Source organism: Halichoerus grypus, chromosome 2 (assembly GCF_964656455.1).
Source record: "Halichoerus grypus chromosome 2, mHalGry1.hap1.1, whole genome shotgun sequence".
Classification (NCBI taxonomy): Eukaryota; Metazoa; Chordata; class Mammalia; order Carnivora; family Phocidae; genus Halichoerus; species Halichoerus grypus.
Genome location: NC_135713.1, coordinates 92,968,918 through 92,986,447, shown reverse-complemented (window position 1 = coordinate 92,986,447; position 17,530 = coordinate 92,968,918). Strand labels below are relative to the sequence as shown.

The following is a 17,530-nucleotide window of genomic DNA, read 5'->3' as shown; positions in this document are numbered from 1 at the left end:
AATTCTGACATCTCTAAATTGTTATACTACAATCTCTCATAATCTGTCTTAGCCTTCAAATTAATTTTTAAAAATCCTAATCTCATTTTTGAGGTTCAATGGTGGAAGAATAATAATATTTAAGTCGTTTGTAACTGTAACAATGAGAATTCTACAACTTCAATTTTTCACCTGCAATGGTATTAATGATAAAATACTTCTTGTGAAACCAAGTTCCAGTTTTACAAATAATATTTTACCCAAACAAAAGTTAGCCACAGAGATTATTTCTACTTTAGTTCCTAACTAAGATCTTGTAAGTTTTGCCTATTATTCATAAAAATGGGAGACAGATGGCATAGCTGGGGAGTGTATAGTACCCCAGAGCTCTTAACAGTCATTCACTTTTTTCTTGTTTGTATCATCTTTCAAGTAAGTACAAACAGTGTTTAATTCAAAATAAAGCACTATTTAAAAAATTTTAACATGTAACTAAAACAGTGTATAAATTTTCTAATGAAATTTAGTTTTTGAAATTGTACAAAAATCCCTAATCCATTCTAAAGCAGTAACTTTCCGAAACTCTGATATGAAGAAATTACTCTATTAAATAGAAATGAAATGAACCCACCCAGATTTCATAAATTTGAGTAAAACTGTGGTTACACTGGTTTAAAGCAAAATCAATATACTAACGAGTAACATTTGTGCATACGTCCTTTAATGAATACCTGCTGGAAACACACAAAGTGGCAGAAAAATCTCTTTAACAGAAGATACATGCAGTAGCCCCAAAATGTGTACTAGCAGCACCATAAGAATATACTATCTAAACCTTAAAAGAATTTAAATATAATCAGGCTTAAAAGAGCCTATTTTTCATGAATATAATCAAACTGTTATTAAAATTTATCAGTACAAAAATAGCTTCACAAATTACTAACGTATATATACCAGTTCTGGACTCTCAGAAATATGATAACAGCAGTTATTTATCAATATATTATTGTATATGTGGGGGAGCATAAATTTACGATGAACAAAATAAAAAGTTTTAGTTTTCAGTGTTACATTCTAACAGCACTGGAAAACTATAACTCTTTCCAAGAGAATTTTAGATAGTTTTAAGTCTTAAAAAAAAAAAATCCTAGACTTTCTTATTATTAAGAACAAGTAATTTCCAGAATTCCATACAGCTGATATTATGATGCAAACAGTAAGTCCCTGGAATAAGAAAACAAAACCTTCCCCCATTTGTATATGCTGGTCTATTGGTATACAGCTACTTTATTTAGTACATAGCTAATCTAAGACTAAGGTCTCAAAGGATGCCCTGAACACTTCAGTGGGTCAGTGTATACCTGCTCAGTCCCAAAATGATTTTTATCATTTAGGTTAAAAAATAATTTTTTTAAGAAAATATAGCAATTTAGATAAAATGTAATGTCATTTCTCCAAAGAAATTAGTAAACATTTTTATCTTCAATAATTCCCTTTTACATACCTCTAAAATTTTTTTAAAAGCATTTAAATAAATACACTAAAAACATTAATTTCTTGAAACTAATTCAATGAGAGTGTTTTTGCATAGCTTATGGCAAGGACATAAAAACAGCACTTGACTAAGGAGTACTGAATAGCCCATACATTCTAAAATTTAGTTCAGCAGTGTAATTAAAAATCAAAGAAAAGAGTAAATAATTCAAGGTAACCCTATAATGCCACTGAGATAGAATATAAAAAGCTGTACTACCTTAGTAAGTAAGTTTTTAAAAAGCTCAAAAGTAATTTTAAAAAGTATTTGTGGATGAGATTATATGTCTGGGATTTGCTTTCAAAATAATACAAAAGTGGAAGAGTGGGCAGACGTAGAAATAAGACCGGCCATTTTTTCGTAACTCTTGAAGCTGGGTAATGCATTCCTGGGAGTTTATCATAGTATTCTCTCATATATATTTGAAAATCTGTTTAAGTTTAAAGAGTAACAAAAAAATCTTGCTTTTGTCTTTAAAGCTAGTACTTTTTAAAGAGTATGTGAAACAGAGTAAAGAACCAACTATAATGCAACTCCTAAAATTTTCAGGACCAAATGAAAATCAAGGCCTTCTTTTGGTATGTTAACTAATGAGTTCATGAGATTTAGGCACACGGTTTGAATTCTAAGAGCACAAATTGGCTTCCTAAGTGCTATTACTACCATCAACTCTTAACGAATTTGACTGACTAGGTCACTGTTCTCCATATCCTTCCTTCATGCAACCACAACACATAGATATTCTAGTGATTTTGCTCAACCAGAACAGAGAAATGTTGGCAAAATATATTTTTTGTTCATTCTTTTCTGTTGAAATAAATACTAAGGAAGAAGGCAAAATAGTCTAAATAGCCTTAAAATACACAGATTTTGTCTTCCTTTGCCATTAAAAAAAAGAACAGCATGTCAAGTTTAAACATTTACAAGTTTCAAATTTAAATAAAAATTATTTTAATATTCTTGCTGTTTCTAATTCATGAAACGCTGAGCTTATTTCTACAGAGTTCTCCTAGGATAGGAAGTTATTAACTTCCTGACACTACCATGTACTTGTGATGGGAATTTGACTAAAATGCACTGTTAACTAACTGGCAGTATCTACTGGGGTCAAAATGTGAGCTGCAGCCCTACTCAAGTTTTTACTAATCAACTATGTGAGCCAGGACAACTCACCTAAGCTCTGGGATTTAGTCTCCTCACGTGTCGAAGGCACATGCTTTCAAACTTTGACGTTTTTACACTATAATCCAGCACACACACAAATCTATGTATTACTGAATGAAATAAAGTTTCTACTCCTAATGTGAATTTTACTCTGATGTTTCCTATTTTATGTTTAATTTTTCAGAATGCCACAGATAACCTAAATTGATTTCAAACTACCACAGTCCTGGCTTATACCATCTTTGAGGTCTCTTCTGTTATTTTGGGATTCTAACACTGGTTATAAAACACTGAATCTTCTATCTTAGATGGAAATCAAAACTAGTTCAGAAAATAAGTCTTCTGAAATCTTGTAAGCTAAAGTATTTTTAAAACAGTATAACAAGAAAACTATTAAGATTGTACAACACCTTTAACATAATTAAAAGTTTAAAATGACCTGTTAAATTTTTTCAGAACTCAAATATCTCCATGACTAATCTATAGATTCTAGTAGTCAAAGAAGCTGTACCTTCAAGTCAAAGTAAGTAACTCCTATTAGAATCCCAGGAAAAGAGAACATCAATAGAAGATGACTAGTCCCATTTAATAACTCCAAATACTAAGGATTATCAAAACAACAAACATTCGGGGAATTTTAGGTGCATAAAGTAAATTAGAAATAGTTCTACAAATGTTAAACACAAAAGTTCTTCTTTTGAAATGCTATAGTATTCAATGCACATGGCTCGTTTAAGTGTTAGCCAAAGAAATCAGATATATAATTATGTTCAGTGCATTTACATCTTTTAAATGGGTATGTTAAATTTAATAGGAATAAAATTTCTCCTTCCCTCAACATATTTTTTAAAAACTACAAATCTTCAATTGTAATCGCATATTCAAAAAACTTGTATGTTTTACTTATCAATGTGAACATTGTCTTCAGAGGAACTAATAAATTTTTTATGTCTTCAGTTATTTTGGTAGCAATAGAAAAGAGAATATGCTTACAATAATTAAAGCATGATCTCCATGATAATTCTAAGATATGTCTACCGTTGTATGCAAAATTATTAGCATTTTTAGGAACAAAATTATAATAGTCTTTCAGTCAAAAAAGTTTTCCTAACACATTCCTTAAAAAACCCGTAACTAATTTCTTCTTCCTCAGCCTGATCATGAGGTCTCTCAATGTTATTCTCTAATATGTATAATCTATGCTGCCCCTAATATTCAACAAATTCAATCAAAATTAGAATGCTCATGAAAAAAGAGTCTGGAATATCTCCTTCACAATTGTTCTGAATATGCTAAAGAATTTGATGTTTTAAAAATTGGTTCTCAAAAGACATGTACAACATAGGAAAACTATTTTCTCCATTTTAGTTAAAACTACCTAGTCAAAAGTTTCCAAAGAAGGATAAAAATTAACTTTAAGACAATAACCGATAGGTACCTGTTTATATTTGCAATGCTGCAGTTCCGCAGACCTCCCTACTTTCGAAAAACACCACCAATATGGCAAATAATCACTGTAACTGGTTTAGAACATATTTAAGATAAATTGTATCTTTTGAAATATCAAATTATTTTACAGTTCAGAATTACTAGAAGATTTATCTCCTGTTAGTTGGTATGAAAAACTAAATCTGACATTAACATGAATATAAGTTACAACAATAACTTGCTTCCTTCTGTGAAATCCAATGGTGAGATCACCTCTAAGAGTATGGTAAAGCTTGATTTCAGAGTAGGAAGCTGATTAAAAAAATTTATAACCCTCAAGAACAAAGACGAAAGTGGAAACGAAACCCAGGTTAACAAAGGGGACTTTTGAGGGCTGTGTTAAAAAAATAAGTAGAAGAGATTTACAATAATACACTGTTTCACTGAAAAATGATTTGTACTGCAATTAACTCAGTAGCCCTTTTTCTACATGAAGGAAATGTTCATTCTAGTCCATCTAGGCATCTATCAACTATAAATTATTTAAAAACCTTTCTGAGGTTAACAGAAACAGAAAAAAAAAAAGACTGGAATTTTCACTCAGGGTTGTAACTTTGCAAGACTTATCTGAAACCAAGTAAGTTTCCATATCTACACATTTTATTTAATCATGATGGGTGAATTGAATCTGTACCTATGTGAAAAGGGCAATGCATTCTGAGTTGGTTCAGCCCTTGGCTCTGAGTTCTGTGTCACATCAGGCGTTCTTTCATCATCTGTTCCATTGATACTTTCTGGTGTTAAAGGAGACTGAAGATCCCCGCCTGCCGATTCCTTTAAAAAAAGGGGGTAGGGGATAAAAGTGTTATACTTTTGGTAAAATATACAAGATAATCTTAAAGTTAAAAGTGACTCCAATGTATGCTTACTTATAAACTATATTTCCATTGAAATTTGAGTCAAAGAGGTAAAAAATAAAATTTAAAGGAGAAATAATTTTTTAAAGCAAAGCAACTCCTAAGAAAACTATCCACAACAATACAATTCAGAAATGCAGTTTCAAAGAACTCAAGAACTTTTGGGTTTATATAAGCAACTAATTGGTTAGAATAAAAGATATTCAAAGAATTACTTAAGAAAAGAAGCACAAAAATGCAAGAAAATGTGATTTTACTTGGGAAGGTAAGAAGGCAAAGGGAAGAATGAAATCTTCAACAAGTTTTAATTTTTTTTACCCGCCCTACTTTTCAATGCCAGAGTTATCTACAAAAGCAGCCAGAAATCCCTCTGTAACATACACAGAGGGAGTATATTTCAGCTTGCCTGAATAATGGAATTATTTTTCTTCACAAAATTTGTCTTATTTCTACTTTTAATTAAGTTTTGTCTATCAAGGTGAATTTAATTTGTTCCTCTAGAAAATAAATGGAATTTAAAATGAAGCTCAAGCTGACACTTATTATTTTGACTGGCACCATAAGATTATCTGAATTTGGTATTAGTAGAGATCAGAACTGGGGGGTCATTGGATAAACCTGTTAACCAGGGGAGGCCCTCACACCAGATCATTTTAAGTGCAGCTTTGTGGATGCCTTGTGATCTCTGGGCACTAAAACTTCACAACTGAAATATTAGCCTATGGTAAGGAAGAAAAGGAAAACATCAGTGTCCAATAGGAGAGTGGGTGGGTATGGTCATAATCTGCCAACCTGAAAGAATACAGGATTTCTTCAAATAAAAATAAGAGGAGTGCCTGGCTGGCTCAGCTGGTGGAGCATGTGACTCTTGAGCTCAAGGTTGTGAGTTCGAGCCCCACATGGGGGATAGAGCTTACTTTAAAAAAAAAAAAAAAAAAAACCAACAAGAAAAATATGTGTAACACAGGAAAATGCTTATAATTAGAAAAATATGAGCATATAAGGAGATATCTTAGATTATGATAATTTATATACTTTACATAAAAATAAGGCACAAGGAGAAATGCTAAGAAGAAATATAGAAAATATTAATGTGGTGAATTTCTTTCAGGGGCTTCTGGTTTTAAATTGTATGTATTTTATTTCACATTTAAATATTTTAACTAATACTATAATGCTATAAATTATACAAGCTATTAAAGGTCAAAAAAGCTACTTTCTTGATTCCACCTTATCACTTAACTATTGCTCAATTATTAATGGAACCTCTATTTTGACCTTTAATTTTTTTCTTTTAAAATCTCTCTCTTAAATCCTCTTTGCTTCAAGTAACTGAGAGTCAATGCATGAATAAGGTTTATGTATAATGTGACAACATAAAATGGGAACGATATCCCAAGTGACTACTTCTAGGTCAATTATGGATCATATCAATTAGCCAGAATAAGTTGAAGCAGCACGCAGAAATAAATCAGAGCTATTTCTCTTCAAGAAAGGCCAAACCAAACTAAAATAATCAAGGTGGACTGTCCAATCAGTTGAACAGTAAGTTGATTCAGGGGAAATGAGAACAGGAACAAATTACCTTGTTTGTTTTTTTTTAATGATTTTATTAGAGAGAGCATAACCAGGGGAAATGGAAGGCAGAGGAAGAGGGAGAAGCAGGCTCCCCTCTGAGCAGGGAGCCCAACACGGGGCTCGATCCCAGGACCCTGGCATCATGACCTGAGCCAAAGGCAGATGCTTAACCGACTGAGCCACCCAGCCGCCCCACAAATGACCTTGCTAACCTAAGAGGGCACAACCAGTGTTAGCAACTAAGGATTCACTTGGAGATTTGCTAGAATTGATTGATAAGAGTGTGAGGGACAAAAGTAGATTAGGATTAAGAGAGAGAGAGGTTCTGGTTCTCCCTGCCTTCTGGGGGTCAATGAGGGTTTTGGTACATGGGTCTTGGGAAGGCTAAGAATGTTGACGTTACTGAAGTAGAAAGACCATTTCAGAGGCAGGCTAGGAAGGACAAAAGGAAGGAGAAGAAGAAGAAAGGTATAGAAGTAACAACAATTCCAGTACTGCAAACCGACAAGCTTTCCATCAGAAAACCTGAATATTAGCTACATTTAATGAAAGGCATGTTTCGTTACCCTACACATTGTATCTAAAATGAAAACAAAAAGCCCAGAGAGCACCTTTTTTTTAAAAGCAGGTTAAAAATTAAGAAAATTAGTATTTGCTCATAAGAGAGTTACAACAGTTACAACAGTATATAAGAGCATGAAACTCCTTTGACTTCTAACTACCCCCCAGGTAGTCAAAAGTATTCTGTCAAACCTTCTGGGAACTTCACATATGTTAAAAGCAACACAGTGAAAGTTGTTTTATTTAATGTATTCCAAACACTGAGTTCTTTTTCAAACTACATTTTGTGTAATTTCTTAAACATTCAACTTCAGTTATTCCTATTAAAAAAACATACCTTATATAAAGTCAACATTTTATACCTTAATTCAAACATTAAAATAAAAAACTTGGAGATATATTAGACTACAAATTTTTGAAAGAAAAAAAGGATAGTTTGTCTTTAGAAAGACATTCTTAAGCTAATATGGCTAGTAGCCATTTTAAGGAAAAAAATTATCAAACAATACCTTCTTTGATATATGGGTATGTATGTATATGTGTCTACCAAAGTTGGTAAGAAAAATGAGAAGCGTGAAACATAAAATATAAATAAAAACAGAGCATATGTAAGATTCAGGAATTGCTTCTTAAGAATTCTCTCTCAGGGCGCCTGGGTGGCTCAGTTGTTAAGCATCTGCCTTCGGCTGGAGTCATGATCCCGGGGTCCTGGGATCGAGCCCCGCATTGGGCTCCCTGCTCAGCGGGAAGCCTGCTTCTCCCTCTCCCACTCCCCCCTGCTTGTGTTCCCTCTCTCGCAGTATCTCTCTCTGTCAAATAAATAAATAAAATCTAAAAAAAAAAAAGAATTCTCTCTCTACTCATTTATGGAATGGCAGGAAAGCCAAAAATAAAACAAACCAATAAAAAACAACAACAAAAAAACCCCACAAAAGGAAATACTCTGAATCCTGTGGAAAAGAAATGAGCCGGGCCCTCTCCCCAGGCCTTCCCAGGGGGATCACCCAGCTCCCCTCTGGTCTGTGCTGTAGCAGGAGAGTGGGTGGGAAGGATGTGGTAGCAGTGCTCTTCACCACTAGACCAAATACCACCAACACCTTCCACTGAATTCCAGTAAAGACTAAAATTAAAGTTCCTGTTACAGTTCCATCATTTCTGACTTAAGGAAAACATAGCTTCTTCTCTTTTTCATTTAATAAACATTCAAAGAAGACTTATTCTATTTCAGTCTTTTCTATTTAAAAGAAGATGAGAACACTCTTTTCTGGGCAGAGGCTCAGACAGGAAGGACCTTATGATTTTGAGTTTCCATGGCTGTGGATATAGAAAGAAATGCCAGGGAAGAGACACAGAAGAACAAAAGGATACATAAAGGAAAATGAGGCGGAGATCAAATGTCTACTACTGGCTAAGCCATTCCCCATACCTGGTCACCACTTCTGAAATCCCATTTTCTGACATCCACAGAAATTCTTTGTAACCTGACTCTAGATTAACTCATGCTCTTCCTTCCCTATGTAAAGTGTACTAACTGGCTGAGGCACAGTGCTAGTGGGTTAATCTCTATTCTGCATATTTTTCTACCAGCTACATTAAATGCTTACCAAGAATCAGCTGTATCTGTCCCAACCATGTTTATGCCAGTTGTATTTATATAATTATATAGCTGAATTAAATATTATGCAAACTAATAAAGTCTGAATGCAAAGCTAGAGTGGTTATTTTGATGAAAACCAAACCATATGTTTTGAAACGACTAAAAAGTAAATGGCTAGAAAATAAAATCTACAAGTAACAGAATAATGACAAGAAAATCTACTATCACACTCAGATTTCTTTGCAAGTGACTAGGGTTAGCTCTACTTAAAGGAAAAGAGAAACAGGAAATTGTAGACAATTAATCATGAGTATGATTTATGTAAGAAAGATAACACAGAATTCCAATCAACAGATTCATATTCAAAGAGGTTTCAGCTTAAAAAAAAATATTGGTGAATACATAAAACACAGTATTATCGAATTTTAATTTATAAACTTAAAGATTCTTTAAAGACTTCTTCACATTAACTGACTTTTTTGATTAACTCATCAACTACTAGTTTTGATTCCAACAGGTAAGAGGTGTTGTACATCCTCCTATCCTCTCAACCTAATCCACACCCTTCCCACTTGCTTTTCAACTTGGTATCTTTTGGCCCTCTTCCATTATGCGACTTTGTCAGGTGCAATCTGGCTTTATTCCTCTCCATGGTCAGTCTATACCAGAAAGCCAATCACCTTAATTATATTCTCATTAGCATTTGGGGGCTTCCTTCCACAACAACTATCTTGTCAATTTCCAATTCCTATCAACTGAACCATCATTCCATATTCTTATGTGCCCAAACTACCAAGTGCAATAAGAGAATACACTGCTAAATAGGTTGATTAGCATCATGAAAATAATTCTGAGCCCTAACTTCAATTATGCTCTTAAAGAGCCAAGTAATTTTTTTTTATTTTTTATTGTTAATCACCATACATTACATCATTAGTTTTTGATGTAGTGTTCCATGATTCATTGTTTGTGCATAACACCCAGTGCTCCATGCAGAACATGCCCTCTTTAATACCCATCACCAGGCTAACCCATCCTCTCACCCCCCTCCTCTGGAACCCTCTGTTTGTTTTTCAGAGTCCATCGTCTCTCATGGTTCATCTCCCCCTCTGATTCCCCCCTTCATTCTTCCCCTCCTGCTATCTTCTTTTTTTTTTTTTTTAACATATATTGTATTATTTGTTTCAGAGGTACAGATCTGTGATTCAACAGTCTTGCACAATTCACAGTGCTCACCATATCACATACCGTCTCCAATGTCTATCACCCAGCCACCCATCCCTCCCACCCCCCCGCCACTCCAGCAACCCTCAGTTTGTTTCCTGAGATTAAGAATTCCTCATATCAGTGAGGTCATATGATACATGTCTTTCTCTGATTGACTTATTTCGCTCAGCATAACACCCTCCAGTTCCATCCACGTCGTTGCAAATGGCAAGATCTCATTCCTTTTGATGGCTGCATAATATTCCATTGTATATATATACCACACCTTCTTTATCCATTCATCTGTCGATGGACATCTAAGAGCCAAGTAATCTTTAATTTTACTTACTACTCTCACTTGGCTCTTCTTTTTTTTACTTTACCTAACAGCTGTTCCAAACCTGTGTTCAAGCTCTCTCTTTCTTCAGCTGTCTTTCCTCTCAGTGAATGACATAACTCTTCCTTCCAGAGAAAAGAGAAACTGGCATGGACTTACTCAGTCTTCCCCCTATCTGTACCTGAATATATTTTTATCCTTCCCTCCTGTCTCAGATAAAGAAGTGGCTCATTTGTTTCCATCCTCTTCCCTCACAATATTACCTTCTTCAGCACAATGCTCCATCAATGATTCCCTTCCTATTCTTCTCTTTCTCCTTTACTCATTCCTTACATTTAAAAGCATATGCAAATCACTCCCACACATACATTCTACAAAAAAAAAAAAATTCTTAGCGTCACATCCCCCTGAGATTATCATGTTAAACTCTTACTCTCCTCATACAAAAGAAAATAGTATTTGTGACCTTATTCTCACTACCAAACATTTCTGCCTCAAGAATAGCCCAAAGTCACTAACTCTACTTCCTTTCATTCTAGAAACTACTTCACATTGCTCTTCTTTACCAACAGTCCACCTGTAATTACCAGCGAACTCCAGTTTGTTAGGTTTAAAGTCCTTTTTTTTTTTTTTTTTAAGATTCTATTTATTTATTTGACAGAGAGACAGCAAGAGAGGGAACACAAGCAGGGGGAGTGGGGGAGGGAGAAGCAGACTCCCCGCTGAGCAGGGAGCCTGATGCGGGGCCTGATCCCAGGATCCTGGCATCCTTAAGGACTGAGCCACCCAGGCGCCCCAGTTTAAAGTCCTCTTAAGTCTCATCCTATTGGAAGCCCCCTCTGACACTGACAAATCACTGCCTCTAACTTAAAATGCTTGACTTCTGTGCTAACATTTTCTGCTGCTTCATTTCCTACCACTTTCAGTGTCTTTCCCTATATCTTCCTCAAATTTAAGTGACAATTTCTGACCCTGTCTTCCCCTCTCCTGCCATTCTATTTTCTTTCTGGATGATATCATTCTCTCCTACAGCTTTAACTACTACTCATTTGTTGATGACTCTTGAGACTTAGCTCCAATTCATAATTTCTATCTACAGGACATATCCCCTTAATGCCTCATTAGGATATAAATTCAGTATCTGAAGTGGAAATCCTCTTCTGAAGTTCATGCTACAAACCAACAAAAGAAGTTTCAAAATCATCTTGCTCTTGCTTTAACCAGCCTCCCTCACCAATCCTTCAACTCCTGTATTTCCTCCAAGTTCAGTCAATTTCACTACTGTTAGGTCTAGTCCCTTCCCTCTATTCTCACTGCCAACACCTCATAGGTAAATCCAATAGAGAAATGGATAAATACTCCACTGAGACAAGTAACAGGATTAGAGACTCTTAAGTCCACTGTCCTTACTTTGGACAGCAAACAATAATATCCAGAGAATTCTAGTGAACATTTCCTGAGATTGTAAAAGTTGTTTTGAGGTACCTGGTTCAGTAAAATCACATTTGTTATGTGATACTAAGAAAGTATCATATTAATTTACAGGCATTCACTAATTCTAATGGTATGTTTGTGGGTTAGATATGTAACTAAAATAGTTCAAGGCAGTAACACTTGGCTAATGCAGACCGCCTTTCAAAAAAATCCACTTATAACAGGTGACACCCTTGTTAAAGAATATCTAAAACATTTGAGACTTATTACACTTGAAATGTCCAAAGAGATCATATAGTTCAAAACTCTGACCTTGTAGATTTAAGACCTACTACCCAGGCAAGTCAACTCACTTGCATAAGATCAAACAGCTAGTCACAGAGATACTAACAATCAGTTAAAATAAACCAGTGCCTCGTTTGGATAAATACAATTTATCTTTAATTTGAACATTAAAAAATTATGGTATTTATAACAAAGCTAAAGAGGCTTTGTTCCTTCTTTGAATACACACACACGTATATGCTACTTTTTCTATAAAGTGAATTTTAAAACATCTTGAGAAAAAGCTAGCCTAAATATAGATTAAGAGAGCTACAATATATGGGGGAAAAAATCCATTACTTGTGTTTGACTACAAACAACTAACCGAGTAAATACTTCATTCAACTTAAAAGTCTTAGTCAAATGAAAGCTAAAACTTACTTTTTTCTAAACTCCAATGAAGAAAAAATTGCATTATATTTATTTGATTATATAGCCCCCTTTTCTTCAATGTGCATTCTGAGGAAAGCACTTAACAAGTTAATTCAAATACAGTATTTTTTTTTACTGTGCACTATATAAGAAACTTCAGATTTATAGCCAGTCATTACTCTTGATTCTATGTCAAATTGACTGTTTAAAAGATTCCCATGGAAATGCAAGAACATTAGATCTCCAAGAGAAAAAGTTCTAAATTAATGTCTATTAATTAAAGGACATGAAACCAAGTAACAACTAATACATAATTCAACTTATTCCTAGAGATGTTATCTTGATCAAGACAACATAAAGACTATCTGACATGACCACACATTTTATCAAGAGTACAATCTCAGCTGAAGAGTTTAAGAATGGGGAAGTGGCTAACTTGGCCCTAAATGCCAGACTCTCTTCATCACATGCCTTTAGGGATGTGGAACAGTTTGTCTACAGCACTACTTCTCAAAGTGGGATCCCCAGATCAACAGGATCAGCATCTCCCGGAACTCTGCCAGAAATGCAAATTCTTAAGCCCTAACTCAGCCCTGCTAAATCAAAAATGCCAGGAGTGGGACTCAGCATTTGTGTTTTAACAAGTTTTCCAGGGTACTCTGATGCAGGTTTTATTCAGTTAAGGCACCTTTATCTTTCTAAGTAACTATTATGTGCCAGATACTATGTCAAGGCTTTACATCATCATCTTCAGCATTACAACCACATCACCAACAACAGCTGTTAACATTTACAATATACTCTATGCTAAGCACTTTGTAATCCTCATTTAATTCTCACAATAACCCTATAAGGAGATACTGGGTTTTTTTTTTTTTTTTCATTAAGTTTTTTAATTCCAGTGTAGTTAACATATAGTGTTATATTAGTTTCAGGAGACATTGTGCTTATTCTCATTTTATAAATTTAAAGAAATAGTAACATGCCTAAATTAGAAACAAACAAACAAAAAACCCAAAAAACAAAAAACCCCAGTAAGGGTTAGAGCCCAGATTCAAAGCCAGGCTCTAAAGCCTACATTAGTGCCATTATCATATGACATCGCCATTATCATTGTTACTCCCTCCAACAAGCCTATAACCTAAGAAATGTAATCCCCATGTTACAGATGTATAAAGAGAATTGGGTTAAGCCATTTTCTCAAGACCAAATAGTGACAAAAAATAATTTGTATCTAAGTATGTCTGATTTGAAAACCCATACTCTTAACCAGTCTGTTATCCCTCCTCAATAAAAACAAAAGCTATGACTGACTGAATGCCTACTACTATCAATTATTCCATTTAACCTCTTGATCCCCTCCTGAATTCCTGAGTAATATTCTATACCTCAGGCAGAGGGTTAATTTAGCAGATTGGGTTAAATCAAGGAGAATCAAGCTCCGTCCTCTAGCTGAGTAGAATCAGAGTGGCCAGCAGTCATACATTTCAAACTAAAACAGAAATAGTAATGAAATCTGTAAGGGACTGTCACAAAAGGGGAAGGGGAGGAAACAAATGAAAATAAATACATTTTTTTTAACTATTACTCTGGCTTCTGTACATTAAATTAGCAATCAGACTTTAAATGCTTTGAAAAGATAACTTAGGGTCAGTATATTTTGGCTTTCAAATACTGATGAACTTAGGATATTTTTTTATTCCTTATATTTCACAGTATTTTCCATATATAAACATCTTGGATATATTCCTTTGATGAAAGTCAAGGCTTAAAGATATCCCTTCCACCAAAGAGTAGCAGGTATCTTACCAGCAACTTGTTCATGGCTAATTAAACAAAAACAAGTTATGATCAGAGAAACAGGAACTAAGTACAATGGACAAGTGTAATCTATTATAATTTTATTGGAGTCCTTTGCATATTCTCTAAGGCATGTGCTGCAACATCCTCTTTCAACGCTAGAATCAAACACCTGAAGAACGAGAGCTACCAGTACATGTACTAAATATTACATAGGTTTTTATGAAAAGTTATCACTATACTACCATAGCACTTAGGAAGATACAGAGTCAAGGGAAGTTTCAAAGTGATCATGTTATTCCAGGTCACTGCAAGTGTGGAGAAGTGTAATGGAGCTTTGGCTTCGATCCACAGTACACTTTTAGTCTATGAGGAAGTACGTACTTTACACATACTTAACAGAGCCCTCCTTTCCTTTAAAAAAAAAAACAAAACCCAAAACTCTTTATACCAGCAGGGTTTACCAAACAGAGTTGGGTGCCAGGGGTGAGGAGGAAGGTAAAGAGCAAACAATGTTCGAAAATGGCTAGTCAGTAAATTTCCAGGCAATTCCTATTCACTTTCTCAGGAAAGTGTTATGGAAATCTGCTACTATACTGACATTCCAGAGAAACATATGTAACATCTGATTCTTCCTTTTCATATAAGCCTTGAGTACACTTCAAATGCTATAGAGAACCCAGCACAAAGCTGAACCCTACCCTTAAGACTCAAATTGAAATAAAAATTAATTCTAGAAAAGCCTATTAAAAAGCTGAATCATACAATGTACATTAAAACCTTCGTAAAAGCACTGAAATATAAGTATTTAATGAACTTTACTTGGAGATCTAGTTAATTTCCAACTAAAGAAAGATTATGATGAGCAAGTCACAGGTATTAAGTCAACTGTTAAAGGAAAAAGCAAATACGTGTGTAAAACCTATAACCTTTGGGTCTCAGTGCTAAGTGTAAAGAAAGATGTCCCAACTGTCAGATTTAAGTACACTTAAAATCAAGATAATAGACTATTTTTTTTTCTATATATGTGATGTTTTGACATCTTAAAAAAAAAAAACTTCCTGGCTAACCAATTCTTAGAACAAGGGGGTGAGGTGGGAACATGCCTTTGATATGCAAACTAACCAATCCAGAACTGTACCTCCCTCATCTGGCCCATGCACCCCAGGATGCAATATTCTTCTGCCTTCATCATACGAGGCCTAGCTACCAGGCAATGAGGGACTACCCCTATGAGTTTAGAGACTATAGAAATTATTCAACTAGCCAAATCCTAAATTGTCTACCCTGCTCTGCCATTCTTCAATATAGCTCTAGCCTCAGCTTTTCCCATGCTCCTGCTTTCTGCCTCCTGACCACCCTGAGGTTTCTCTAAGTGCCCCTCAGATGTGTGCTATGCTTCCTATTTCTAGGACCGGTGATTAAAATAAACTCTTATTTCTCTGAGCCTCTCCTGTGTTTCCTCTTGTGACTGGCCATTACAGAACACAAAATAGGCCAATCTATGCTCTTTACATATGATTGTTTTTAAGTTGTACATACATCAAAGAATCTAAGTTATAATTACTAAACTGATTTTCCCCCTAGATTCTCGCAGACAATGGCATATAGGAAAGAAACCTTCCTCCACTAGTACAGATTAACTGAAGGCTGCATTTCTATGTCCACCTTGGAAACTACCTTAATTTTGCCATTATTTTCCCAAATTTAACCCTGGCATAAAGGATACCGTCTGAAATGAATAAGGCTCAAAAATAAGAATAGAAATTAAATACCCACCTGTGAAGGTGTACTGGTAAGTTCCATCTTTTCCTGTGATTTCTCCTTTGCTAGTCGAGCAGCTTCTTTAAATTCCTGAAACTTTTCTGCAAACTGAATGTATAAAGACTATATACATTAACCAAATAAAATAATAGGTCTCAATGTCCACTTTTACCTTGGTTTTCTTTCATTTTCTGAATAACTGACTCTTAACAAGCAACCTAGCCCTAAAATCAATTACAGGTGTAACATGAAAATGAAGGTTAAAGAAAACTAATACCAAACACTTGTTTGTACACTATCAACTACTCTGAGCCATTGCATTGAAAAACATCACAATATAATTAAGTTGGAATTTGGTGTCAGCAAGTTTACCTATGTCCTTTCTTGGTTGTTCAGATATACTTTAAGACCAAGGTGCAGAGTATAGGATGTGAGTGGAATCAGTAAGGATTAGTATACCTTGCTTATCATGGAGAAAACAATCTTTCAGGTATTTACTCATAAACATCTCAGTATTTGGAGCTTGCTTTTAGCTTTTACTAGAATATAAACTCTCGTATTATGTAAGGCATTTTATTTTCAACAATACAAATAGTAACATTTATTATTATACTAAATGACATTACTAAAACTTCATTTCCAAAGATTCCTAAACAGCTAATGTACAGCAGCAGAGAGGAACAACATGGTTCCACAAAGGTCTTTAAGACTGGTAAAAACAACAAGAAAAAACTACAGTACATGAAATGCTAATTCTTATGAACCCATAGTAATCTAGAAATGTCAGGGCCACAAAGAGTATCTATTATTGTTTTGGAAGCGGAAACTAGTCTACCACTATTCTCAGAGGGAGTAAGTTAAGGCTACAGAATAACCAAATTAAAAAATAAAAAATCTCTATGCAACTTAAAACACCTGCTAGAGTTGTAATAAAAATATGAAATTACAGTTCCCTCCTCAAACCCCCATAAGCCAACCCTGATTTCATTTCTCTCTTGGGAAAGAAAACTTTGGAAGGAGAGGTCATGATACTCTGACCTGTGTTGGGGACTTAGAGGAAGGTCAAAATTAAAATTGTCATTACAGCTTTCCTTCTTACTTTAGACTTGTCCCCACCATCTATAACTTGTAGATCAGGGAACTGAATCTATATTAGTATGATTCTCCTTTTTAAAGTAAGGAGATATTCTGTTCAATTAATCTAAACACAAAGCTAAAAAGGTCTCATTCACACTGGTGTAAATGAAATAAAAATGAAACCATAATTAATTTGTCTTTACGTAATTTGAAGAATTTTTCTTACGCTCATCTAGCATTCCAAAGTAGTTAATGCTTAAAACCCTTTCAAACTTCATAAAGGCTCACACTATTGCTAATTTTTATAGGCTTTGGGTTTCCATGATAACAAAATACAACTTAGTAAGCACTCCAACAATCCAAGCATAGTTGCAATTTTCCTCATACATCAGCCTTAGGAGACCAAGTATTTCTCTCAATGCTGCTAGTCTCCCTTATTTTGAGACACCCTTGTCTAG

General features: G+C 34.6%; 1 protein-coding gene across 1 annotated transcript in view; it reads right to left on the bottom strand.

The window, feature by feature from the left end:
- HOMER1 (homer scaffold protein 1) overlaps positions 1–17,530 on the bottom strand; it is a 124,076-nt gene that overhangs the window by 52,266 nt on the left and 54,280 nt on the right. Inside the window, exons 4-5 of the mRNA XM_036098181.2 lie at positions 16,011–16,103; positions 4,800–4,939 (exon numbers count right to left, since the gene is read on the bottom strand). Of these exons, the coding sequence (XP_035954074.1) occupies positions 4,800–4,939; positions 16,011–16,103 (233 nt within the window). The remainder of the gene's footprint in view (positions 1–4,799; positions 4,940–16,010; positions 16,104–17,530) is intronic.